The sequence below is a fragment of the Odocoileus virginianus genome, chromosome 8 (genome assembly GCF_023699985.2).
Source record: "Odocoileus virginianus isolate 20LAN1187 ecotype Illinois chromosome 8, Ovbor_1.2, whole genome shotgun sequence".
NCBI classification, from domain to species: Eukaryota; Metazoa; Chordata; class Mammalia; order Artiodactyla; family Cervidae; genus Odocoileus; species Odocoileus virginianus.
The window spans coordinates 39,193,907-39,221,725 of record NC_069681.1 but is presented as its reverse complement, the minus strand read 5'-3'; the positions used below and the strand labels follow the sequence as shown (position 1 = coordinate 39,221,725).

Sequence of the window (27,819 nt, the reverse complement as noted above, 5' to 3'; positions counted from 1 at the left end):
TAAATCACAAACACACAAAAGAAAGAAACTAACAACACAAAAAACCTGATACCTGAGTAACTATCTGTGAAAATACCTATATTTAAAAATACGCTCTACTGGGGAAAAAAGAATCAACACTTTCATCCAACTAAAAAAACAAGAAATCAAAAGAAATTAAACTTAGATGGTGTATAAAAAGAACACGTGAAAATGCTCTGATGTGCATACCTGAGGTATAATTGACATTTTCTTCCTTAAATCATGAAGACCAATTTCGGTTGTCAAGATCTTATCAATCCAGATTTTACCTTCAGGCTCCGACAATCTAAAAAGGGCAGCGATGAGAGAACTTTTTCCAGCTCCTGTTCTTCCCACAATGCCAATCTGTAAAGAGATCCAGGAGGGATTAAGAACTAACAATATGCAACAAACCTAGGAAAAACCCTAGTTGTTGAAGATGAATTTTAAAAGGTCTACTGAGCATAGTCTCTCAAGTCCCTCAACTGTGGCACTGTTGAGATTTGGGGTCAGGTAATTCTTTGGTGGAGAAGGGAGGCTGTCCAGAGAATTGTAGGATGGATAACCGTAGCCATGGAGTCTACCCATTCGATGACAGAAGCATGTGTCAGATGGTGGAAACCAAAAATGACAGACATAGACAAATGTGCCATGATTAAGACCCCTGGTTAGAAGAACAGAATCAGGCCACAAGAAGTAAAAACTCAGAAGCTTTCCAAGTGTTCCATTAGAATTCAACTTTTACATTAGTTATATTCCTAGTGTTTCGATATTTGAACGTTGAGAATTATGTGAGCAATTTTGCAGATTCATCAACAAGCCATGTCAGAAGTCTTACATACAAACAAATATTCAGAGTTCCAGATTTCTTTCAGTTAAGAGGAAGTATTCTTTGGTAGACAAACTAAATCACTGCCAGATAATAAATACCTTACTAATGATTTGTCTTGAAACATCTTAAAATTTTAAAATGCAAGTCTCAGTGTCTTAAAAGGCAGTAACCAGTAGACAAAACACACATAATGAGGTCAACAAAAACAACAACACAAACAACACTTTCTATTTATATGGGACCTTTCATCTCAGCACTTCAAAAGACATTTTACAAACCAATTAATACTTATAATTAAACCCTCGGAAGATATGTGTCAAGTATCAGCCAAGTTATTAAAATCTAAGCAGAGAAATTAAGTGCATTAACAATAAGATCAAAGATTCAATATAATGCACGTAAAATGCAGATCAGGAGTAAAATTTTATTGTAAAAACTGGTTAGTTGTCCAAATTCAAACATGTATGCAGAAGTTGGTCTTTTCTACCAATTAGGTGGCCAACTACAAATTTCCTGGTGGGGTATATGATATTCTTTCATGTGTGCTAAGTCACTTCAGGGTCTGACACTCTGTAGCCTGCCAGGCTCCTCTGTCCATGGGATTCTCCAGGTAAGAATATTGGAGTGGATCGCTGTTTCCTCCTCCAGGGTATCTTCCCAACCCAGGGATTGAACCAGCATCTCTTCATTTCTATCATTGACAGGTGGATTCTTTACCACTAGTGCCACCTGGGAAGTCGATGATATCAGCCAGGTCCAGAGGGCATAGCCAGCACCAGCAACTTGTGACCGGCAGTGCTCCCCTCTGAGGGGTACTGAAGTTGGCTTTTGACAGCTGTGCTCACTTGTGATCGGCTTTATTGACATTTGTGTTTTGTCTTCATCATCATCTCCCTCACCACCAAGCTCACACTCACAACAAAGGGGGGCGTGCTTTTCAATCACTTGTAAATAAATTTTAAAAACAGAGAAGAATCAAACCACTCTGAGCACTGATTATACTAGGGTAATTTGATTTATCTTCTCATTAAATACTTCCAAAGTTTCAAACTGTAAAGACGATAATTCAATTTCAAAAATTTAACTTTAGACACATTAACAGAAAGAAAAGTGGCTTTTCTTTGTATGATATGATAAATCCTGATTTATGTAACATAGATGGGATACATTTTGCATCTAGGCAGGTCCTAGAGTATATTATATATATATATATGGTCCTATGTTCTGTGTACATGTAGATTTTGAACATATTGTGGACTTCAGACCACCACAATAATGGGAATATCAAAAAATAACTCAAGTCATATGGATATTTTTCTCCCTCTGAATTTTTCTTCTTCTAAAAAATGTTAACCATCACCTGACCCCTCTTCGGGTTGGAGTAACTTCAAGAACACTGAATACAGGTCACCATGACAAGTATGATTATAATGAAAAGATTTGAAGTACTGCAGGAATTACCAAAATGTGACAGAGATATGAAGTGAGTAAATGCTATAGGAAAAATGGTGTTGCTGCTCATGCTTAATGCAGAGTTGCCGCAAACATTCCATTTGTGAAAAAACATAAACCTCCAAAGAAACAGCACTTTGAAACACAATAAAACCAGGTACGCCTCCATTTCTGGATGTTTTAACATGTAAATCAACACACAACACAATACAGGTGAGAAGTGTGTCTGTGAAAATGTTTGTACACTTCTATGCTACTCATATTGGTGGTGGTTTAGTCACTAAGTTGTGTTCGCCTGTTGTGATCTCATGGGCCTGCCAGACTCCTCTGACCATGGGATTCTACAGGCAAGAATACTGGAGTAGATTGCCATTTCTTTCTCCAGGGGATTTCCCCAATCCAGCAATTGAACCTGGGTCTCCTGCATTGCAGGCAGGCTCTTTACTGAGTCACCAGGGAAGCCCATGCTATTAATATCAGCTATACTGAAACTGATGCATCTGTGTAAACTGGGATATTTGCAGACTTTGGGTAAATGGCCCAGATATGGCAGGGGCACTAACAGCTGCTCAGGGCTATAGGAATGCAATTTCAACACTCTAGTGAGGAGAGGTAAGAATAGAACTACTCAAAGAAAACCCAGACCAGGCTATCTCTAGCATTCACTTATCAAAACTATCATCTGCAAGTCTTCCCCAGGACACCAATGGGTTTTATGAATTGCCCATGGAGAATGCCACCAGTGTCACTGAAGTTTATACATTCCTGAAACCAAAGACATTCAGAGAAAACCTTTACAGAGGTCTTGCTCAAATGCAATGCTGAGAAAAGAGGTCTCTTTGGCCTTGAGACCCTGAATTTCTGAGGCTCCCAGGTGGTGTAGGTGCTGCTGGCCCTGGCAACACAGTCTGAGTTGCAAGGAATTAGAAAGCCGGGACAATCTGGGAGTGAGGGGAGGGTTTGCTGAGGATGTATTATGTAAAAAGGAGAAAAGGTAGGAAACTAATATTTTTGCACGTTATAGCAAGGTCTAGTAAGCATCTGTAAAAATGTATTATCCAAGTAATAGCTCCGAGCGAGAAAAAAATAACAAACAAAAATCAATCTACCTCTAGAGCTGGAAAACGCTTTAAAATGGCCCAGTACTTTCTAAAATGATCAAATCAACCACAAAATCATCTAAATGAAAAATGCAGCCTGTGTTCAGAATCTACTCAGGAAGTCTACAGTGCTATTTACCTCATTTTGGTTCTTTATTTTTACTTGCTATTTCTTCTATGAATTAGAAACCAGTGTAATACTTATTAATTTTTCCCATTTACTTCTGGGAATCGGGACAGCAGAGAAAATGAGAGAAAGAGAATTAAAGCCCCAGTTGTGCTAGGCTGGCTCACTCCCACGTCCCCCCCACTCCCAGCTCTCAATCAACTCGAACACTAAGGGGGTGTCCTGCAGTGATTGGGGCTGGGACAGGTGAGCAGGAGGGGAGACCTCGGATGTACAGGTGGAGTGAAATGACTTCATGAACACACTGCCCGAGTGTCATCTCCAAACACAGAAATGAAGCTAACAGGGATATTGACAGTGGACTGAGACACAGATCAAAGTCACATTACTGCAGTTTTTAATTCACTCTCCAGACTCAATTTTCTTACATACATTTTAGAAGCTCAGATAGATCTACGATTTGGGGATTTTAAGATGGAAGAATGCACATAGCTTATGTTCCTAAGTTGTATTGCAGTTTCTTAGATAATTCATATTTTATGGCTTTTGGCGAATTTGAGATGGGTAAATTAACAGAATTATGTATACAACAGGAAATATGGTGGACACAATGTCTGCAAGCAAGCAAACCTTACTTCCTTCCCAATCTACCAGCCAGCTTTTGCTGTGTGACTAACTGAAGCTTCTCCCTGCATATCATTTGGGCATTAAATTGAATACTCTTTAGCATCACAAGGGTATCATTCATTAAATTACAGCTCCAGTCCACTAGATGGGTCTGTGGTGGGAAGAGTTTTTAAAGAGCAGTTAAATACCAAGTATTTAACATGATAGGTAATAGGTTATTTACGCAGTTGTGCTGTGTGTGTGTTTTGGTTACTGGTTGTTCACAACTATGTGTTATTCATTCACTTTCCCAGCGGGGAATCTCTCAGAACACTCTGTGTGCCCTGAAAAATACAATTTTGCGGGGGAACAGAGAGGAAAATAAGATGCTCTCTGATCTTTAAGAAGCACTAGGGATCTGTGAGATACAGACCCCAAATTACAAAGTGTGTCAAAGATGCCATCAATTAACTGCGGTAAAGTACAGATAACGTAACACTTACCAACTTAGCCATTTTTAGGGGGACAGTTTACTGTGAAGCGCATTCACTTTGATTTCCCTCATGAATATTTTCCGCCTTGTAAAACTGAAACTCTGTATACATTATGCAACAACAACCAATTTCCCTTGCTCAGGTCATGCAACTACCATCCAATTTTCTTTCTTATGGATCTGACTACTCTAGGAAACCTCCAGTAAGTGGAATCCTACAGTGCTGGTGCCTTTTATGTCTGTTTTATATCATTAACCTGATGTCCCTAGATCGGAATTTTCTTGCTTTTTTCAGGCTGAATAATGTTTAATTGTGAGGATATACCACACTTGTTCATCCAGTCACCTGTCACTTTCCTTAGATATAAGACACTGAGGAAGAGCTGAGTGTCTTGCAGAAGCAGACACACTAGAGTCAGCTCAGAAAATGAGGAGCTGTTCACCGGCCAGGTGACGAGGGGAAGGGTCTCTGAGGTAGATAGAGGACAGAATGCGCAGGGGAGCTGGGAGGACACCGAGCTTCGGGAGAACCTACAGATGACCCGAGTGCAGGGAGTATGTGAACATCAGAACCTGAAGCTAGAGGGGCAGGTGGGGCACAAGGTAGGCAGGGAAGAGGTTCCTACCACCAACGCCACTCTCACTTAAGCCTCATTTCCAAGAGCCTGCCCTGGTTCTGACGGACATACCGCTCAGGACAACAGCAGATGTGGGTCTAAATGTTCACAGGTAAACTGTTCAAGAAGGAAGTGGCTGAAACAAACCTTTTCTTTTGATTTAATGAGCGCAGTCAGGTGCTTCAATACAAGAGGCCCATCTAGGCTGTATGAGAAGTTCACGTTGTCAAAGATGATCATGCCTTCATGGGGCCAGGACGGCAGTGGGCGTTTCTGGTATTCCCAGGGCGCTTCTTTTTCCAGATCTGTATACTCGATCACCCTTTCTACTGAAATCATCTGAAACACAGGGCATCACACGAGTTAGGAACAGAGGGTCTCATTAATGGATGCCAGATTATGAATGAAACTTCTTTTGTATCTTTATATCTACATTTCTATAGTTAAGAATACCTCAGGTCTTAGCATCTACAAAAAAACAGAGGTACTCCCTCTAGAAAAGACTAGGTTTAAAGAGCATACTGATGATGTGTAACTTTTTCACTGTCTTGTAACACATTTATTATGGCTACCAGGTTCAACATTATATCAAGACTAAATGACCTAGATAGATTGAATACTCTAACATATCCAATTTTCATATATACGTTTTTTAAAATAGAAAACCTTGTCAATGAAAATAGTATGTATGGATAGAAATCATTATTAATACTTTGCTATAGAGCGATCATCTGTTACAGATGAATAGAACTGGATGGTCACTACATTTCATTTTAATAATTAGCTACTTTCTACTCTATTAGAGAGTGAAATAGACAAATTTCAGTTTCAACATTTTTCTCTTTTTAGGAGAAAATGAAAATATTGAAAATGGAGGCAATTTACATATTAACTAATGCCTCCTAAACAAATATAACTCGATACCTTTGATAGTACCTTCCAAAAGAAGGGCCTCAGTAAGTTCAGGCATTCAACACATACAAGGAGACATTCTAAAATGGGGATGGTGGGGAATAACTAAATTAATTGAGCAAATAAACCTCAAAATACTAAATTCTTAAACTATTAAGTAACAAATGCAAACAAGCCTCTAAGAAATAAGCTGTATCTTCTGCAGGATGTCAGAAACTCCCTCCTACAGAGGCATGTATTAAATTTGAAGACAGCTTGTGATGAATATAAAACCAGCTGACGTGGCATACATAAGACTGAGAAAAGATGTATATATTTTATTTTAAATAAATGTTAAACAGATGCTGCAAGGATCTAACAACCCTGTTAGCTATGATGTAAAAAAAAGTTTTAAGAGTTTTTTTAACATAATAATTGCCTTTATGTCATTTAACGTTAAGGAAAAGGCTAAAAGGTAACATCACCATATTTTCAACTTCAGCACTTTGCCTGACGCACCACTGGAACATCCCCATGAGCATGAGGGCATAGGACAACGCCAGGCCAACCTGCCCAGCGTCCAAAGCTAAATGAGGAAGAAGAAAGGAAACATTTCAGTCCTACTGTTAACCCTGAGCTGGGCTCCTTCTGTCACTGTGCCTAGACTTCTCGATAATATTTAAATCACTGGCACATAGATAGTGTTAGTTATACTTTTACTAACTGTTGATAGGAAAAAAAAAAAAAAAACGAGAAGAAAAAACCACCACTATGAACACAGAAAAGTACTAAAAGAGCTTATTAATCCTGACAGGGTTGACATACTCTGACAGTTATGATGTAGGGAAGGAAACACGTCATCATGCAGACTTTCGTCACTATGGTTTCAAGGATCATCATGTGATTTCACTTTTTACGTGCAAGGCAGCCACAGTTGGAAACCACGAAAAACAAGTCAATTGGTTCTAAGAGCCAGTGCTTTTAAATCTAAAATACTGCTCTTGTTGTTCCCTTATTAAACCCAATGATTCAGTGTTGTTACTATGGAATAGTAATTCACAATAGGGATGGTGAATGCATGCCATGCACACCAACACCACCTGCTCATCTGGTATCCACACCACAGTGAGGATGGTGTTCTTTCCTAGAGAATGTTTCTCACCACAGTACACCAGGCATCAATAACCAAGAGATCCGAGCAGTCCTAAAGCCACAAGCTGGACAAAAAGCTAACAGTAAACTGGTTTCTCTCCTCCCAACCTAAAATGCTATCAGTAATGTTCAGAAGGTCAGTTGCAAGGCTGACTTCATCCCACTGAAGACAGATTGAAGGGACCAAAGAACACATCAAGAAGTCTCACCAAAAGTCTCATCAAAACACAAATGACTCCTCTACTGGGGCCACACTGCAGGATCACATGGAACAAACACTTTAACACAATTCATTAGAACGAAACGGTATACTAGACAAAGGGGCAAAGAGGTAAGTTAATAACTGCAAATGAAGCTGTAACTGTAATCGTACTATAAACAGTGATGCACTTACTTTTTGCCAGAATCAGGGACCCAAAGGCAACAACAATGACAAACACAGCACAGATGGCATCCAGACGCACAGCGAACCATCGGGACGTCGTCAGAAACAAGAACCAAGCCTCTGGATTTGAGGACAGAAATAAGCAGAATGAGTAAGTAGAGATATCATGTAGGCTGCTTTGAATTGGGATGGGGTCTTCTGCGCAGGTGAACTACAGAAGAGTTCTACACAAGTTAGGAAAGCAGTTACAGGCTCAAGCACCTTGAGGATTGCAACAAGCTAGGTTCTGACAAGACAATGTATGGGAACACAGGAATCACTCCAGGAGCCTTGCGGGAAGCAGGCACTGGAAACGTCAAGCCAAGGTTATAAAGAGAAATATGATCCTAATAATTAACATACAAAAATGGTCTCATCGTCGTGTGTCAAATGGTACTGGGCTCCAAGTGAGGCTTATCCTCTGACAAAGTTGACTGTTTCCAAGTCTATGCTGGCACAGAAACACCCTGCACTGTTTCCAGCACTGTCTGCACTTACTACAGGGCCCCACATAGTGTTAATTCCTAGGAGCCAGTATTTGAAGGACCATCAGATAACAGATCTACATGTGGCTTTCCAAATGTCATTTTATCAGTTGGACCAGGATTTTATTAATGTAGAGGAAATTCTGGGTGCCATATCTGATAATGGAGAAATTATTTTCCTTAATTCTCTGAAAGGATGAGACGCTTAGATAGCATCACCAACTCAAAGGACATGAGTTTTGAGCAAACTCTGGGAGACAGTGGAGGACAGGGAAGCCTGGCATGCTGCAGTCCGTGGGGTCGCAGAGTCGGACACAAATGACCAACTACAACATGCTCTGGAAAGAGTTGGCAAACTAACAGCCTATGGGCCAAGAATGGACACAGTTTGCTTTTTTAAATAAAGTTTTATTGGGAGATAGTCACAGCCATTTGTTGCTGTATTCTTTTTGCCTGCCTTAGTGCTATAATAGCAAAGCTGAGGAGTTGCAACAGAGACTATGTGTGTTTTTTTGTAAGTTTGTTGACACCCTTCTTAAAGGGCCAAAGCCATAGGATGTGGTGACAATTGGAATGCAAGGCAGTAAGAGGAGGAAAAGCAGGGGTGTGCCAGGGGAAGAGGGGTGCACACATGGGGAGCTGAGGAGAAGGGGTGGGGGAGGCAGGTTTACAGAGGGAGACGCAGGGCGGCATAGAGGTGTGGGCCAGCAAGGCCGCCTGAGAGGGAGGTCAGGCCTCAGAAGGCAGCACATCCCATCCTTTGAAATCATTTCCAGAATCCCACAGACCTGAGTGCAAGTCCTGGTGTGCATCGAACAGCTCCTGAAACCTCTGTTCGGCTTTGTACGCCCGGATGGTCCAGAGGCCTTGGAGAGAAGACGATAAGTGGGAAAACACTGGGCTCCGTGCTGGGGAAGCAGAAACAGATACACAACAGAGAAAGTCAGGGAGGCTGGACGCGAGGAAACCAACTGCTTCCTGTGCTCGGCCGGTCATTTATCTTCCCAAGGGGCACACCCAGGGCTTCTTGGCAACTGCCTGGCAAAGTACCTACTGTGACCCTCAAAATTCCTCATCCCAAGATTCACTTTCATGACCCGCATATAACAGATTCCCTTCAAAGTCATCTTTGACCAAATTTAGTTCGGACCTGTATTTAGACAACGCATTTCTGTACTAACTCATTCATCAAGCTCCCTCAATCTTGCCTCCCTCCCTATTCTTCCCTGACATCCCTCTAAGTAAGAACTTATAATTCACTAATTCTTGATTATCATTTTTAAACTTAATTCTCCATTAGAGTACTCACTGCACTGAATTGTGATGAATTTGTGTTGTCACCACCATAAGATTAGAAACTTAAGGGCTGGCACAGGACAGGGGTGAGATAAGTGAGGTGAGCGGACAGCCTGCCGTCTCTCGGCATCACCCCTGCACCTGCACCAGGAGTCTCTGGGCGGGTCACAGAGAACCTGGGACTATACCGCCCTTGTGACTGCAGGACCCATGCAATTAAGGCATCTTCCACTCTGGGAAACTGAATGATGTTCTTATAACTGCCCTGCTGGATACCCGAGGAATCTGGAGGTCACTGTGGCATGTGACATCACATCACCCTTGTAAAATCTGACAGTGGCCTCAGTGGCCATTCTCTTTTGAGTGACTTCATGTAGGTTTGGGCCTGGTGGCAGATGACTGGCCATTTGTTTCCTGCCATCTTCTCTGAGAGCCCAGTGACCACGAGCACCAGGGTCAGGCTCCTGCCCATCAGGGAACAGGTGGCCTGCAGGCTGCTGGGCAGTGAGGACCCCATACGGTTCTCATTCCCATTGTGAACAAGGCTGTACTGTAACCTGTGACCTCTGTCAGGGATGAGCGATGACCTGTGTTGTAACAGGACATCACTTTGTTACCTGTGCATCTCCTGAAAAAGATTATTACTTCTAACATGATGCAGTTATTTTCCTTTTAGAAAAATGACGCAATATTTTCCTTTTACTGAGTGGCTGCTCTGTGTTAGGAAGTATGTGATAAGCAAGACAAAATCGGTCCCTATCCTCATGGTGCTCACATTTGTTCCCCTTGCGCTATAATGCAAAGCTGCGACTAACACTACCAGCTCCATGTGCCTTATGGGCCACATTGACTCAGAAGGCCCCTAATATGCAATTACCAAATGTAGACTTGGTGAGAAATTCCAAGACAGAACCTACAGGATTTCAGGGTTCTGGTTAATTATCATAAATGAAGTCAGTCTGCACGGACATCCCAACCTGAGAGCCCTGGTACTCACTTGTAGATTCCAGGCGTTTGACATCTCGCGATGTTTCTAAGAAATATCGTCGGAGAACAAAGAAGACGATGCCAAGGGGAACCAGGGGTATGGCAATCCAAGGAATCACCGCCACTGCCACGCCCACCACACCGATCACTTGCAGAAATGTCTGAAAGAGAAAATATAGATACAGGGGCCTATTTATCCAGCATTCTCCTAAAAAATAAAATTTAATGGGTTGTTTTGTTAGGATTAAACTCCTTTTCCTCAAAGGATATGTTGGGGAAAGATGGTCCTCGTGGTGTTTACTGTACACTTACCGTGTTTGAAACACTGGGCCAAGTACGAAGTGTCTAAGCATAAGCTCTTTTGATCGACTAAGTAGCCCTAAAGCGCAGGCAGTACCATTTGGAAAAGATGAGAGTACCTGAGGCTCGGAAAACAGAAACTATCATGAGACACTCAGCTGTCTTCCTACCACAGATGAAGAAACCGGAAGCCTCAGCTATACACGGAGGGAAAAAGAAATAGTAGGTTACAAATTCTTCTAAGTTCAGAAAAGAAAGAGATATTCAAATATTGACCTTTGAAAATTGGAATTCTTTCTTGGTTTTCTGTCCATAGTGACTGTTTATGAGTGTTGTCTGCACATAGGTCTGTATATTCAAAGCGTCACATGTATTAACTCATTATTCATCACAGTAACCCTACTGAGGAACAGCATTATCTCAATTTATGGATGGAGAGCAACATCAACTTGATGTCGATTGCAAAGCATCAGTAACAGAGCCAGGGGGAGTCTGGGTGTGAGTCACTGTGATCAATTTAATCTTCCCCCAAACCTACAGCCAACTTTCTGTCATAATGCTAAAGATTCAAAGTGTCCATTTCAAGCAATTATTTGATCCAGTTTTTCACCTGAGAGAATATGGTCATTGTGGACAATGAGGAGTGATTCTTTTCTTTGCAACCAATGACAACCTACACCTGGAAAGCAAAATCCATTACCTGGGTATTGTGCCATCTCAGACAGAGTTTGGGACTAACCTTCTCAAATACTACCAGGAAGGGTAAGACATTCCAATACTCTTACTCTGAGCAAAAACAGAGATATACCAACAACATAAAAACATGGTGATGGGAATTAAATGAGATAATGTTTATTAAGTGCTTACCATTTCATCTATAACAAATATAAATTCTAACTTCCTTTATTGTGTTCTAGATGCAAGGAACCAGGAGAGGGGAGGATGGTGTGTTAATAGATTAATGGGCCCAAAGAATCTTAAGAATCTCATGAAGCTGGACCCTGTGACAGGAACTGCTTCATACTACCCAGGGACCTATCAGAGTACTTGCAGAACATTTCCTAAATGGAATGATGACTGTGGCTTTTTCTCTGGTCACAGAGAATATCGAATGTGAGGTCTATTTTGTTTAAAGAGGCACATTTCCAATAATATGACGACTAAACCTCATGCCTACTACAATTTCTGTCCTCTATAGGCCTTCCCAAGACTGATAACCTTAGGGAAATGGAGGGAAGCCAACAATTTTTTTTGGAGACGTAACGTTTCTTGTTCCATATCTTCTCTTTCTTTCAAGCTTTTGTGTGAAGACTTAACTATTAGAAAACTGCTAAGCATTTACGGGAGACCAAGGGAAAAAGTGGTGCACTTATTAATCAAAATGAATGACATTTTCTATTCTACGCAGTATGAATTGGTAGTTGACATTAAGGAAAAAAGAATTTGCAAACTTGCGAATCCTGTGAAATTCAACCGTGTCCACCCCAAGGTCAGCCTTCTTGGAGCAAGCAGACTGGTTAGGACATCAAGATGACTAAGACTGAGGACCCTGTTGCTACCACCTGTGGAAGGGAAATCTGATGAGCACCTCTGAATGGATGCTGTCTCTGGATAGCAGCTGTTTCTGACAAAAACATAGTGGCATCTAAATAAATTGTTAACTAAGTATATAAACACAGCAGAGAAAGGAAAAAAAAGTAATGATTTCTGAAAAATGTTAATGGCTTTGTGTAAAAAACCATTCAAAAAATGTGAAAACTAAGATAACTGCTTTATTCCTAGTGCACATGGCAAATTTTCTCATATCACTGAAGAAATTCCACCATTTCCTAGATCCAGCTGAATACCAAGTGAGTGGGGGTGATTACCTCACTCTCCAAGTTACCAATAATAGATAATTCATAAGGCTTGCCATGGTTTGCCACCTCTCCAGTATTTTACTGGCATTATATAATTTCATTCTCATATCAAATCTGAATAGGAGATTCCTGTTTAAAAAGCTCAACGAGGTATAGTAATTTGCTCAAAGTCAGAGAATGCATTCATTTTGACTCCAAGCCTGTCTTTTTAATTTCTGCCTGCTATGGTATCCCATATACAGATAAAATTCATAATAAAAAAGTTAAGATCTAAATTTCTTCCCCTATTCATCTGCATTTTCTATTTGTGTTGAATTTCTTAGGGTTACATGGGTCTCTTCCATGCAGGGGCCAGACCATGTTTCCCAGTTAATTAGGGCATCAGAGCCAGTTCAGCTCAAACAGCAGACAGATCAGGAAAAGGTCGTAAAAATGAATGCTACACATTTTAATAAATACTGTTTAATAGACACTTAAATATTTTAACAAATACTGTTTAAATAAGAAAAGTTTCATAAGCGTAAAAAGCAACCCGACTTAATTGTCATAAATACATAAATCCCAGGAACACAAAATGAGACTAAGTTTTATAAGTTCAATATATACATCTGGGTTAAAGTTTCCCCAGGAACTCTCTATGTCTACAATTAACACTATATTCTAATAATGCAGATTTAATGTATTCCTTTCACAAGCACAGTTTTAAATATAAGGGCCTGTTTGCCTGTTTAGCATTTAAATTCCAAATTGTTTACAGTCCTGTAGGAATTCCTAGGTATCTACCCACATTTTACTTTCAACTTAATTCCACAGTATTCTATTCCTGCTAGTCTTTGTGAAGCTTGTGCCAAAGAACATGTTTTCTATAAACAGCAGTAAAAATGTATTCTTCTTATTTTATGCAAATGAATGTCATCCATACTTTTGGCTCACTCCAGGCTTATTTGAACTCTCGTTCATATTCATATTAGGCCCAATGTGAAACATGTATTTAATCATAAAGTCACTTAATAAGTAGACATTAATTTTATTATTTGTGTACACTATTAAAAAATAAAATCAGGATCATTAAGACTGCTAACACCTCAGAAGACTCTCAAACCTTTGAATTTTCCTGTCAGATTCTTAAGAACTTTGTTCCAAGTGTGATAAGTACAAATCGTTCTGACTGCCTTAAACTTCTACTGATTTATATGGAAGATGTGACTCAAATGCCATAAACAAGATTCATCTCTTGGCACAAGTTTCTTCTGATTTAGGGAAAGAAACAAATGCTGCCGAGTTTTGTTCAGTAAGGTATCTGCTGACGTGGGTGTAGGAGTGATTCTATTTATTCTGGAAACATGAGATAAAAAAATTACCTTTCAATGAAATGACTATCTCATCAATCATGTTAGCTAGGATAACACAAGATACTTGTTTTAAAATCTTGAACAGGCTACACAAAACTCTCCAAGTATTAAGAAATAAAATGTAATTTCTATGAATCAATATCCAGTACCCTTCAAACACTGGATAAATATTAGTAAAGGGGAAAACGAGGAAAGCTCTTCAGCGTAAGGTCCTAAATCTAATACTGACCTAGAGTTAATATTGAGTCTGCAGGTGTTAAGTGGATATGGAATCTTGAATGTTCACGGGAGTTCAGAGACCAGCTCTGGTTTGGTTCCAGACCCTTCATTTATCTTGACCTCACCCATTCTGTTAAATCAGAAAATGATGGGAAGTTGGTGTGTCTTATCTGTATGATGAGATCCATACACACTCTAGTATTAATTAAGTTTTCTAAACGTGTGCTGTCCTTAGGATTCATTAACCATCCCTTTCATCCCTAATTTGACTGCCTCAGATCTTTTCTGAGGCATCCATCCTGGCTGCGAAACCTGTGTAATTCTTCAGTTAGCCCTTAATCCTGAGTCACAGCCAGTTCCACTGAAGAGTCAAGGGTGAGATTTGGTTTACAGCTCCTGAACCAACACAACAGAAACCATTAGAAAAACATAGTGCACTTTTCCTTCCTTTGTGTTCAGCAAATCTCAATGATCAATAGCTTCCTGTCTAACCTTTCTCAGGGTCTGAGCTTATTATGAAATTCGAGACACAGAGTCCATCTGTTTTCTATTTTTAAAAGGGCCACCTTAACACAACTGCTGAAGCAAGCCCACATGCCCTGAAGCCCGAGCTCCACAAAAAGAAACACGACGACGACAACGGGAAGTCTGCGCACTGCAATTAGAGAGTAGCCCCTGCTCATCGCAACCAGAGAAAAGCCAGCACAGCAACGAAGACTCAGCACAGCTAAAAATAAAATAATTTAATCTGACTCAGTTCTAATGAGGTGGATAAACCTAGAGCCTATTACATAGAGTGAACTAAGTCAGAAAAAGAAAGATGAGTATTATCTACTAACGCATATATACGGAATCTAGAAAAATGGTACTGAAGAATTTTTTGCAGGGCAGCAATGGAGAAACAGACATGGAGAATAGACTTAAAGGAGAGATGCATGGAGAAAGTAACATGGAAACTTACATTACCATATATAAAACAGAAAGCCAATGGGAATTTGCTGTGTGTCTCAGTAAACTCAAACAGGGGCTCTGTATCAACCTAGAGGGGTGGATGGGGAGGGAGATGGGAGGGAGATTCAAAAGGGAGGGGATATATGTATACCTATGGCTGATTCATGTGAGGTTTGACAGAAAACAACAAAATTCTGTAAAGCAATTATCATTCAATTAAAAAATAAATTTATAAAAAATAAATAAAATAATTAAAAACTTAAAAGCCACACATTAAAAATAACCCACATAAAAGTGGAAATAAAATGTTGAACAAGGTATCTCATAAAAAAAAAAAATAAATAAAAGAAAGCTGGAGTATCTATCTAACATGAAGTTAGGATGGACTGCGAGAAATAAAGGAAAACACTTCAAAAGAATACAGGGTCAAAACAACAAAATTTTGTAAAGCAATTCTCCTTCAATTAAAAGATAAATTAAAAAGAATTATAAAGGGTCAATTTTATCCAATAGATTTTTTAAATCCAAATTTATATGCTCCTAATAACATAGTTTAATAATGTATAAGGCAAAATCTGACAAAGCTTAGTAGAAATACACAATGCCATACCCATAGTAGGAGATTTAAACTCACCTACCTCAAAAACTGAACTAATGGGATAAATACGTTAAAAAAAAAATCAATGGAGATATAAAATATTTTTAAAACACCATTAACAAACATTAATCAAGAAATATACAATAAGGTAGTCATTAGATGTTCTTTTCAAATATATATCCTATACTATAAAGCAAGTATCAACAAACTTTAATGGACAGAAAGAGTACAGAATATATTCTGACCTAAGTGGATTTAACAAGAAATCAATAACAAAAAGGTAACTACTGTATCATTAAATGTTTGGAAGTTCAGTAACACATTTGGAAGTATCATCTAATTCAAAATTGCAATAAAATTAAAGTATTCTGACATAAAAGAAAATAAAAATCTGCAGATATTAAAATTTGAAGGCTGCAACTAAAGCTGTGCTTAGATACTGAGCATTTTCACCCTCCCCATCTCCCCCAACACACACAAAGATGTTAGGCCCAGAGAGCTTCAAGAGTAGACTATGAAAAAAGTTTTACCAAATTCATCCAGGGAATTTGAGTACAGCATTATCATAATATAAAAGTCAGACAAAGACCTTAAAAGAAACAAAAATTATAATCCAAACTGTCTTAAAAACACTAAAGGACACACAAATAAACTGAATCTAACAACACAAAAAAGTAATATTTCACAATCAGACTTGGCTAGGTAAGTCAGAAATCCACAAGGCTGGCTGCTACATGCGATAGCCGGAACTTTTGGGCAGGAGCCAATACTGTTCATGTAGGCAGAATTTCTTTCTATTCACAGAAGCCTTAGCTCTTAAGCCCTTTCAACAGACTGAATGAGGCCCACCAAGACTAAGATAGGATTCCTTACTTAAGTCAACTGATTATTCACTTTAATCATTTTTACAAAATATCTACACAGTAACAGCTTGACTACTTTTTGACTGAGTAACTGCAGAATGCCGCCTGGCCAAACTGACACATAAACTGACGTGGTAGCTTAGTGGTTAGGATTCCACGCTTTCACTGCCACGACCCGGGGTTCAATCCTGGGTCAGGGAACTTAAAGTCACATTAGCTTGAGGTAAGGCAAAAAATGAAAAAAAGAAAACACATTAACAAAAAGATACATTTCTCATGAATTTTTATGAGGTCTGCATACCTTTGATGCCAAAACCTGGCAAAACATTCCAAGAAAAGTATAAACCAATATAACTCATGAAGAAATGAAAATATTCTTGACAGAATGTTAACAAATTGCATACAGTGATATGTAAAGAAAAAAATACATTACACATTATGACCAGTTGTAGTTTATTTAAGCAATATAAGGTTAATTTGACCTGCAAATATCACTTGGTATAATTTATCACATTTAAAGATTAATGGTGAATAATCTTATGATCTCAACAATGTAGAAAAAATACTGGTCAAATTTCAAGACCTAGTCTTGATTTTTTAAAACAGTAAAACCCTCAGGAATTTAGGAATTAAGGGAAATATTCAATCTACCTAAAAAACTGTAGTTAACATCATTCTTGATGGAAAAATATTGAAATAGTTTTGCCTTAATAGTATAAGAATTTCTTATCACTCTTTTCAACATTTTACTCAAACCTCTAGCCACAGCAGGGAAATAAAATTAATAAATATTGTAAGTGAAGAAGTAAAACTGACATGATTGTGGATATAGAAAATTCTATATAATTTAAAAAGAAAAACCAAGTCCAAGAAATGCAAAGTAGATTCACAAACAATCATTATATTTCTACATATTAGCAACAAGCAAGTGGAAAGTTATCTTAAGAACAATTCCATAAATACAATTGAAAGAAATCTAATATTTCCTTTTTTTTTTTTAATATTTCCTTTTAACTACAGGTCAATTTGAGGACTATCTGAGGTCAGTTATATATTTGACTTACTGAGTTCATCTTTAATTTTAGAAGTATTTTCTAGTTTTTATAGAAGTCTTATAATGTTTTGGTTGACTTCATTCCTGAATATTTATCAACATTCCAGAAGGCTTTCTTTGAAAACAAATTAAAAGGTTTCTAAAATTTATACAGAAAAGTAAGTGATCTAGAATGATCAAAACAATCTTGAAGAAGTTAGAGGAATTAAACCAGAGGATGTCAAGTCTTACTAACACATACAATAACTAAGACCGCGGTATTGGTAGAAGGATAAACAAATCAGTGGAACAAAATAAAATATACCAAATAAATAAAGTATACAAACTCACAGTCTTGTCTACATAGAGTCAAATGATTTTGAATCAAGTGCCAATTCAATCCATAAAGGTGTTGTAAATAAATGTGGCTAGCATAACTGGGAAAAAAAATGACCAGTAATCATGCATGAAAAAGAACTCTATCATTAATCATCAGGAAAATGCAAATTGATACCACAATGAGAGAAGTCATGCACAGAAAGACTAGACACAAAGCCTGATAATACTATGTGTCGCAAAAATTGCGAAGGTGTGGAACTCCCATATATTGCTAGTGGGTGTGTAAAATGGTGCAACAATCTTGAAAAGTTTTATGGTAATTTTAAGTTAACAAATGCTTACCTTATGACCGACCAATTCCACCCGTACATACACATTTGATTGAGAGGAATGATAACCTATGGCCATATAAACACTTCTTAGAGAAGGTTCCCTGCTAAAAGCTACAAACACCACAAATATCCATCAACTGGAGAATGGATACATAAATTGTGGTATCTTCATACAATAGAATGACTCAGAAAGGAATAAGAAAGAAAAGAACCACTGAAACATGCTACAACACGGTAGATCTTGAAAATCTTGAAAACATGTTAAGCAAAAGAAGGCAGTGCAGAAAAACCTGTACTGTGTTGATTGCGTTTATTTCAGGAGCACAAAAACAGGAAAACTGACACAAGGTGAAAGCAATCTAGCACAGCTGTCGGGGTGTGGAAATTCACTCCAGAGGGGCAGTAGCGATTTTCTGAGAGGTGATGAGAATGCTCTAAATCCGGTTTTGTGTGCTAATCAAAGGAAGACTAAATCAACAGACAAAAGGAAGAGTTGCAAGAAACAAATGCGTCCTCAAACTCACCAGCAGAGAACCACCACAAGATAAACAGATTACAATAAATCATGTTCCACAACAGATTAAAACAATATATCCACACATAAAATGCTAAGTACAGGCTTTTAACAAAAACCAAGGAAGTTCTTCAGCACACCCGCTCTTCATTTTGTTGAGAAAACTCATCGGTAGACAGAATTGAAGAAACACACCCAAGAATAGAATATGGAGGACTTCCCTGGTGCAGAGCATAAGGATCAGCCTGCCAATGCAGCGGGGTTCCATCCCTGATCGGGGAAGGTACCACAGGCTAAGGAGCAACTAAGTCCAAGTGCCACAACTACTGGAGCCCTTGTGCTCCACAGATGAGAAACCTGCGCACCCCAACTAAAGAGCAGCCTCTGCGCCACGCGACTAAAGAATGCCCATGCGCAGCAATGAAGAACCAGTCCAAACAAAAACAATTAAAAAAAAAAAAACCAGCATATGGCCCTCAACGTGAGTATTTGCTGTTTGATCATTTCTAAATATACAAGATGGCAAGGAGAGAAAGCATTGTGAATGACAGCTGTAGTTTTCCAATGGACATCATCCAGTGAAGCTATAATGTAAAATTTTATGCTCTGAACACCACCAGGAGGTTTGATAAAAATGGGGTCCTTATTTTTTCTTTAGGTCTTAATTAGCTTTTTGTTAAACTATAAACACTATCACTGGAGCACACATGCTGGGAAACACAAAATGCAACACTTGGTTGCCAGCCTAAGAAGGTCCCCACTGATTCACTGTCACCGGGCTGACGCTGACAGTGCTGACTTCTAAGTGTGCTAACTACTATGCTGGAAAAAAACGCAACCATCTCATCTTTCATTAAAAAGAAAACAGAGCATATTGAGTGGGCTTATGTGAAGTATATTACCTTGATCTCAGAAACCCAAGGGTCAAGTGTTTGTAAATATTTCCAGTAACCAATATCACTGATTCTCTTTTCTATTAACAAGGGAACCCAATTTAACTCGGCAGTGTGCATAAATCTCTGGGACTAGCATTTTCAGGGAATATTCGATCCCTGCAAATTCCTAACTAAAACGCTTTTGTTGATTTTAAAAGCGTGAAAATGCTGTGACTCAGTTCAAATGAATGAGTTTACTTTTAAAGAGTCCGTAAAACAGATCTTTCAAACAGGGCAAGGCTGCCTAACTAACAATCTCTTTTGTCCAACCGGGATTTGAGGGAGGGGTTGGGGGAAGGGGTCAACACACCACAGAAAAGCTCAAAATGACAAAGTCATTGTTCAGTGAAAGAGACTGGAATGCTTTCTACACACTTTCCCTGACATCTCTACACAATGAAATGCAAGGGTCAGTGGTACTGAGACAAGTAAAGGCAGTTCCACTCTTTGCTTTTATAAAAGCAAGTGACCCAGCCTATTATGCTGAGTCTCAGGCTTTGTTCTCAATATCCAGATGCAGTAGCCTGTTCTTCTGCACTCCCCTCTTTGGAAAGAAATGACTTAGGACACCTCCTTCACTTTTTCTTTTTCTTGGGCATTTTCACTTCATAAAACTGCAGTCAGTACGTTGTGTGTGTGCTGAGGAGGGAATGACAAGGTCCCTGGTGGTCTCACCAGGGCTGGCGTTGGTGGTTCAAGAGGCCTCAGGATAAGCCCTTTGTGTCCATGAAAGGACATGAAGAGTCAGTTATTTGAGCCCAGCCAAGCTGTTGTTGTGGGGTTTTCCTGGGGGGTGGGGAGCGGCAGGGAGTGAATCAGGAGCGTGAGGACAGGTTTGGCAACTCAGCTTTCCTCAATAAATTACAGCATTTTCTGAATGCTCAGAGCAGTCCCCCAATTTTTTAATTAGTCTGCATAAATTCAAGCTTTATTAATATACATAAATTCTTACTGGTCATTTCCACATATTTTGCTATTGGAGGACTTCTTGAAAGTGATCCTTTTAACGGAAGTGAGTGTGTGTGAAAGTCGCTCAGTCATGTCAGACTCTTTGCGACCCCATAGACTATACAGTCCATGGAATTCTCCAGGCCAGAATACTGGAGTAGGTAGCTCTTCCCTTCTCCAGGGGATCTTCCCAACCCAGGGATCGAACCCAGGTCTTTAACGGAAAGACTTCAGGAATAACTGAGATTCCTTACTACATGTTACCTGAGATCCTGAAGCTTCAGAAATTCTATGGAAATATTTAGCTCTATTCCCCACTGCCTCCCAACCCAATGAGCCTACATTAGAAAGTGTCCATTAGGGACTTTCCTGGTAGTCCAGTGGGGCTTTCCTAGTGGCTGAGGCAGTAAAGAATCTGTGTGCCATGCAAGAGACCTGGGTTCATTCCCTGGGTCAGGAAGATGACCTGCAGAAGGGAATGGCCATCCACTCCTGTATTCTTGCCTGGAGAATTCCATGGACAGAGGACCCTGAGAGGCGATACAATCCATGGGGTCACAAAGAGTTGGACACGATTGAGCAATCAACACTTCCTTTCGCTTTGGTGGTCTGGTGGTTAAGATTCCTCGATTCCAATGCAGGGGGTATGGGTTCAATTCCTGATCAGGACATTAAGGGCCCACAGGCTTCAGAGTGCAGCCAAAAAGCTTAAAAATCCATTAAAATCTTCAGGGATTACAAACCTAGAAACACTGTGATACACATTCATGTGGTGATACACATGGGCCTGGAAACTATGACAATCACTTTAGTGCAATATAATGCATTATTGGATTATTTTTCCTAATTAAAGATATATGGGGCATTTAAATAAACTAGCCATTATTTATCATTTAACATGTAGTTAGATGTTACACCAAGAATTTTAATTATGTCTACCAAACAAATTTTCTGAAGTTGGTCATATTATCTCTTTTATGGAGAAGGAAAGTACAGCTTTTTGGGACAGAGGGAGAGACCTAGGATTCAAGACTGGAAAGGCAGAGTGTGGAGTTCCCCACTCCAGCGCTTAAAGCTCTTGGCATCATGAATGATTACCAGTTAACATAAAATCTCTATATGATTCAATAGCACACTTGACCCTCACACCATGAAAACATCACGTTTTTCCTAAAGATTGAAGAACTCTGCAAAAAAACATTTTCAGGGTTCTCACATCGTCAGAATCACACTAACAGACTTCGGCAACTGGGCTTTTTCATGCTGACTTCCTCTTCCTTTGTAATGGTCAGTAACCATAATTTCACTAGACAGGTAACTGAAGAATCAAACTAGCAGCGTACAAACCTGTGACTGCTCCCCTGTTAGGACAGGAGGATAACACTGCCATCACCTGAGGGGACAGACTGTTTTGCAGCGTAGAATCCTGATTAAAAACAGAGGGTTTTCATTAGCCACACCTAACATCATGATTTGCCTGTTCCAAAGATGAACTTGAACAAAGCAGTGCCTCTTCCTGTCTTCCCTACCTTGTTAAAACCCCAACATTCTACCAACATTCCAAACCAAACTCCTGTGCTGATGACACAAGTCATCCTATGTTCTGACCCCTGCTGGGCCTCTCCATCTTTATCTCCTCCAATGACTAATCTCCAACTTCACAATCTAACTATTTACGCTATGCTGCCCCACCAACATCCTACACCCTCCTGGGCTCCCTGCCGTTTGTGCCTCCTCCATCCCTAAATGAGGTTCTGGAAGCCATCCCCAACTCCCCAAGTGGGGTTTCAGAAGATGCTTCCTTAACTACTTCAATATAAATAGCTGGCCAACACTAAAGTAATTCAGAATCTTAATGTTTTGGTGTAATTTATCAACATGTATGGATATCAAGTCAGAGTTTCTCTGTATAAATCCCATCTGTAATGCGTCATTGAGAACGTCTACAACAATTGTCAAACTCTCAGCACAGAATTTTCCTTTATTTCTCAAATTCATCCCTCACTCCCATGCATCTGCTGTCTCATTAACATATTTTCTATTCAAGCAAAGCCTTTATTAAGACCACCCAGAGTATCCAACTTGCCAAACAACTCTTGCACTTGGAATTCACAACAAGTTCAGATAAGTTCAGTTCAGATAAGTACTGTCATCTATGAAATTCTAACACCCTCCTATGATATATTAGACTGTATTTCACTGAAAATAAATTTGATTCCTAAATAAGCAAACATTCGGATATTTGAAGGAAAAAAACAAAGGTGTCTGCTGGTCTTAGAGAATTGTGGGCAGGTTAATCTATTCAACACAGTGTTCAAGAGGCAAAGACACAAGAAACAAATAAAACAAACCAGGTCTTTCAACCAGTATTTTGTTTGTTTGTATTTATTCAAATTCAGTATATTTTGAAAGTCAAACCCTTCTTCCAAGAATTCCTCCCATGTTGAATTCTCTCACATGTGAGATATTTAGTTTCAATGAGGGAAGAACACCAAGTTCTGGCTTGATAAATGACTTGGTTTTTAAAAATATTGTTAGTACTCAAAGCTGTTATGATTTTTGAAAAAGCAAACAAACAAACGAGTTTCAACAACACCTTGATAAACCAGATTCGTGCTGCCAGCCATTGGCTAACTTATCTGATAAGCCCACGGCAACCCTGAGGTAACCTACAGACTGCTGTCATTTTGTATAAATTATTTATTTCCTATGATACATCCAAAAACTTCCCTCACTTCTGGCCTTCCCTTCCAGAAGGCCTTGGCTGCCAAAAATTGGTTTCTGTTCATTCACTCTTGTTCCATACCTGTGTCAACTCAGGTTCCCAAATCCCACACATTACCCCACGGTTCCTCTGGAATTCTCATGGGAATGCCAGACAGTTGTGAAGCACACTCGTTTTAAAATGAGCTGTGTCACTCATCAGCATGGATATGGATCACTCACTAAAACTAAAAATGAAGCAAAAAATAAACCAAAACCCATCAATTCATACAAATTCAAATGATGTGTTGAAGTCCAAGGGACAAAGTTAAGAAAATAGTTTCTATCTGCCCAGCAAACTGGTTCACACTTTAGCATTTTCTCATCTTAGCCACTTTGTTAGTGAAATGAGTGATAAAATCTGACTTCTGACTTCCTCACTGGAGAATTACCTTTCCTAACCCATGATGAGGATTCTGTTCTCAGTTTCCTTTCCCCAATTCACCAGCAGCAGACCCAATTATACTACAACCCAATGGTCCATTTTCTGAACTCTTACTTACAAGACCAACAAAACTGTCACTGTCTTACAGGAAAAGTGATGAAACACACATGCTCTGGATTAAAAAGTTCCCATGGTTAAGTGTAATTACATTATTTATATATCTATTTGATTTTAATTCTCCTGTAAGGTATTATCACATGCTTATCAGTAAGAAACAAATGTTAAACATGTCAGTGTTGGTTTGAATATTTCAAAAGTGGAAAGATACCTTAGCTTTGAATTTTGATTTGCATTCTATTTCTTGCTATACATCCTGCCAAGTTCTTTCTGGCTCAAGCATCAGAGATGACATGTAGATCAGGAAGGACCACATGATAAAACCAAGCTTAACGTCTTGATATGGAAATTCCCAACCCTTTCTAAACTCAGCTGATGGGTTTAAGAGGACTGGCGTGGTGTGAGCTTCTCTGAGCACAGGAGCAGCTGCTATTCACTAAGATCCTCACCCTAAGAATCTGATGAGAGGTATTAAAACCCAGCTTCTCCTGAGGTCGGCAGCAGGTTTTGCTAAGGACATTAAAATCAAAGGCAGACAGGAAATTTTCAATCTCAGTTAAGAAAGGGGATGACAAAACTCTTTAGACAAGCTGATGGGCCAGACAAGAGACCTTCCAATTCAGATTCCCATGCACTTGAGAGGATGTTACTGGTCACTGAGATAATACTGAGGATAAGTCAAAGTGGATAAAATGTCCATTCAAAAAATTAAACAATTCCTTAAAAAAAAAATACATCAACTTCTTAAGAAAAGTCATAAGGTGAGTCAAACTGATTGTCATTTTGACCTTCCTTTGCTTTAATTCAGGAGCCTATTTAGAAATGTAACAAGCAACCCTCTTCATTCGGCTCAGCTAGCAGAGCTAATAGGCTTCTAATTAATTTCCAGAAGATTGCTGTTATAACTAACAGGTTTTAAACATTTGGTTGATTGGGGAAAATGAATTGAATATAATGTATTTGATTTGGAAAATTAGTTTTCATTCTATGTGCTTACCATAATAGTGTTTATTTTAAGTTTACATGATTCCATTAAGAGTCCCAGATCACACCATGGAGTTCTTTTCATCATTACAGAGTCCTACTCAACTTAAAAAAAAAAAAAAAAATCAATTTACATTTTTATTTTTGTTGGCCTTTCGTTGAGTCAGGTTAACTTCATTTTTCTGGCTTTAATAAAAATCTTCTCTTGCTAATACAGCAACAAGGCCCAAATACTTCAAAATGATCTCAGTGATACCTCGTCAAAAGCCCACTCATCGAATGCAAATCCTCCGGAGAAAGGCTTCGGCACACAAAGTACGATGAACCAGTTACCGCATTGTTTATTAAGTTTCACTTGATTCCTCCTGACAACCATTTAAACAATGAATGTTGGGAAATGTCCCTCAAAGAATCAACAACAATGGCAGGGATCAGGGCTTTTATATTTAGCTAATACTATTTTTAAAAGGAGAAAATATTTCTTCCTGAAGGGATTATGGCAGCCTTATTAAAGACACCTGCAAACAAAACAAGTGACAACAGATCTTTATCATAATTGATAACTGAGTCATCTTTTATACAAAAACTCCTTTCTTGCAGACAATAATACAGAGATTTACCATTGCTGTTAGATTCAAGAAATCAGCTAATTGGGACTACTGGTATTTAACAATGGTGTGTTCCATCAAGATTAAGTGAGACCCTTATCTCTCAAGTTAAAACAAAGAACGGTGAGACTAGAATTCTCTCCTCACACTACTGAGAATGTTGGACACTGAAAGCAGGTAGCATCTATCCCTGTTCCTCTGTTAAGTCATACAAATATATGTGGTGAATTATCATTAGGAGGACTAAAACTAACCATGTGTGAAGCACATAGTGGGCCAATCGGCTCTGGAAACCCAACCTTGGCCTGGCTAGCAGTAGCAAAGACGCAGAACCTTCCAAAAAATCTTCTCAAAGTAATTAACCATCACCCTCATAACACGGGACTCTTTTGGTAAAAAATTGCTTCTGAGGATAAATTATGTAGCCCGGTTTAAGTTTGCAAAAGCAGTGGTGGTGGGGTGGGGAGCAGAATCAGGCATCTTTGCAGTAAAAACTACTTTGCTTCTAAATCACAGACTACTTCACATTGGTTGACAGTGGACGCTTTCTCCCAAAGGCTACACCTTTACAGCCAGATATTCACTGACACATTGTTTGTGACTTACAGGAATGCCAAGAATAATTTCAGACCAAGTACTGATTTTTCTGACATAGCTAACTTTCCAAATTAAGTACTTTGGACTCCTTTTATAGCAATGGCTCCTGAAAAGAGTCTATGTTTTGACTTAGAGAGCATTTGAACAAAGAAATAAAACTGGGGAGTTGGGAGCATCAGCACCAAGCCATAATTGCACATCCTCACCACAACATTTCTCTCCTTCCTGGCCTTAAAATGGGATCATGTTACCTGGCACCTAGAGAAAGTGAAAAGGGTTTAAACCCAGGAATTATTATTAGCAGCAGAAGCAGCAGCTGGGATTTTAGAAAATATACAACTTTGGATAAATGCTATATATTTGATAAATCCAAAATAAACACTTGACAAGGTCCCTGTAGCCTGAATAAGTGAAAAGTAGACAGGGAAAAAACAACAGGGAAAAATCCCAATGAGCAACCATACTGAATAAGCAGATGAGAACTGAGATGACCTAACACCATTCTTTAGAACCTCCAAGCTGACAGACAAAACAAAGGCTGGAGAGACGGTATTTCAGTGGGATTATAGGATTCTTTTTTTTTTTAAAAAAAGACACCTTAAGATACAGCAATCAACATGTTAAAAGAAAAGCTGCCTAGACAAACAAAAAAAGACATTTTCTGAGATGACTTTGATCCCATACTCAAATTATTGGCTTAAAGGTACTTGCTTTTAAAGGCTTTGTATCTTCCATAACTGCTCTCTATTGTCCTTGTTAAAGTATTATTTTCACCTTATTATTACTAATCTTTTCTTTGTAAGTAACCACACCTGGCTTTATACAAAGAAAAAAAAAGTGCAGTAAATATTTGTCCTTTGTGGTAATACAATGCATAATTTAGTTAATCTAGGCTATCTTTCCATGAGAGATGATTATTTCTATATTATGAAATGCACACACAGTAAAGGGAATCCACGCCAGACACCTGGAAGGCAGAGGAAGAACCACTTACCCTGCATGTCGCTGCTTCAGACCAACCTTGACGTGACTGTGTAGCCAGCCACTCCTGCCCCAGGTGTTACTCATGTTAACTGACTTAGTCTCCCAGTCACAGCCGCACCTTTCTCTCACAAACATGGCATTTATTTAAGATAACAGGACACATCACCAAGCTAAAATACCCACCCTCAGCCTCTGAAAAAACGCCTTGAGAAAAAGGTACCCTGCTCTTTCCTGGGAGAACTCTAACAGGACTGTTCAACATTACCTGGATGAAATCAAGAAATGTCAGGGGCAGCAAGTCATCCATATGCCCAATGTCTTTGGAGAAACGATTTAAAATTCTTCCTGCAAGAACAGGACACAAGAAATTACTTATTTCCCCAGGATAGCCCTTTAAGAGAAACAATTCATGGACAAATCAAAATAGCATTTTAAATGCATATGTATTTAATCGATTAGGGATTCACATGAAATAAGGAAGTGTCCGTGATGAAGAAAAAAATACGATATTACCAAAAGAGAATATCAGGAAGAGCTGAAGGATTGCAGAGTATTTCCCCCTTTTCTCTTCATACTATTTAAGGAATCAAGTGCTAGCTTGGTAAATTACAAAATACATAAACTAATAATCCTAATTGTTACACTAACTATGCTATCAGAATTAATTTTGCTAAGT

At 39.0% G+C, this 27,819-nt stretch overlaps 1 protein-coding gene across 3 annotated transcripts in view; it reads right to left on the bottom strand.

Moving 5' to 3' along the window:
* Window positions 1–27,819, bottom strand: part of ABCC4 (ATP binding cassette subfamily C member 4 (PEL blood group)) — a 187,061-nt gene that overhangs the window by 24,499 nt on the left and 134,743 nt on the right. For all 3 annotated transcript variants that reach the window (XM_070471514.1, XM_070471515.1, XM_070471516.1), the window contains 7 exons: window positions 27,409–27,488; window positions 10,473–10,623; window positions 8,968–9,087; window positions 7,665–7,775; window positions 6,604–6,704; window positions 5,375–5,566; window positions 211–366 (listed from right to left, as the gene is read on the bottom strand). In XM_070471514.1, the coding sequence (XP_070327615.1) occupies window positions 211–366; window positions 5,375–5,566; window positions 6,604–6,704; window positions 7,665–7,775; window positions 8,968–9,087; window positions 10,473–10,623; window positions 27,409–27,488 (911 nt within the window). The remainder of the gene's footprint in view (window positions 1–210; window positions 367–5,374; window positions 5,567–6,603; window positions 6,705–7,664; window positions 7,776–8,967; window positions 9,088–10,472; window positions 10,624–27,408; window positions 27,489–27,819) is intronic.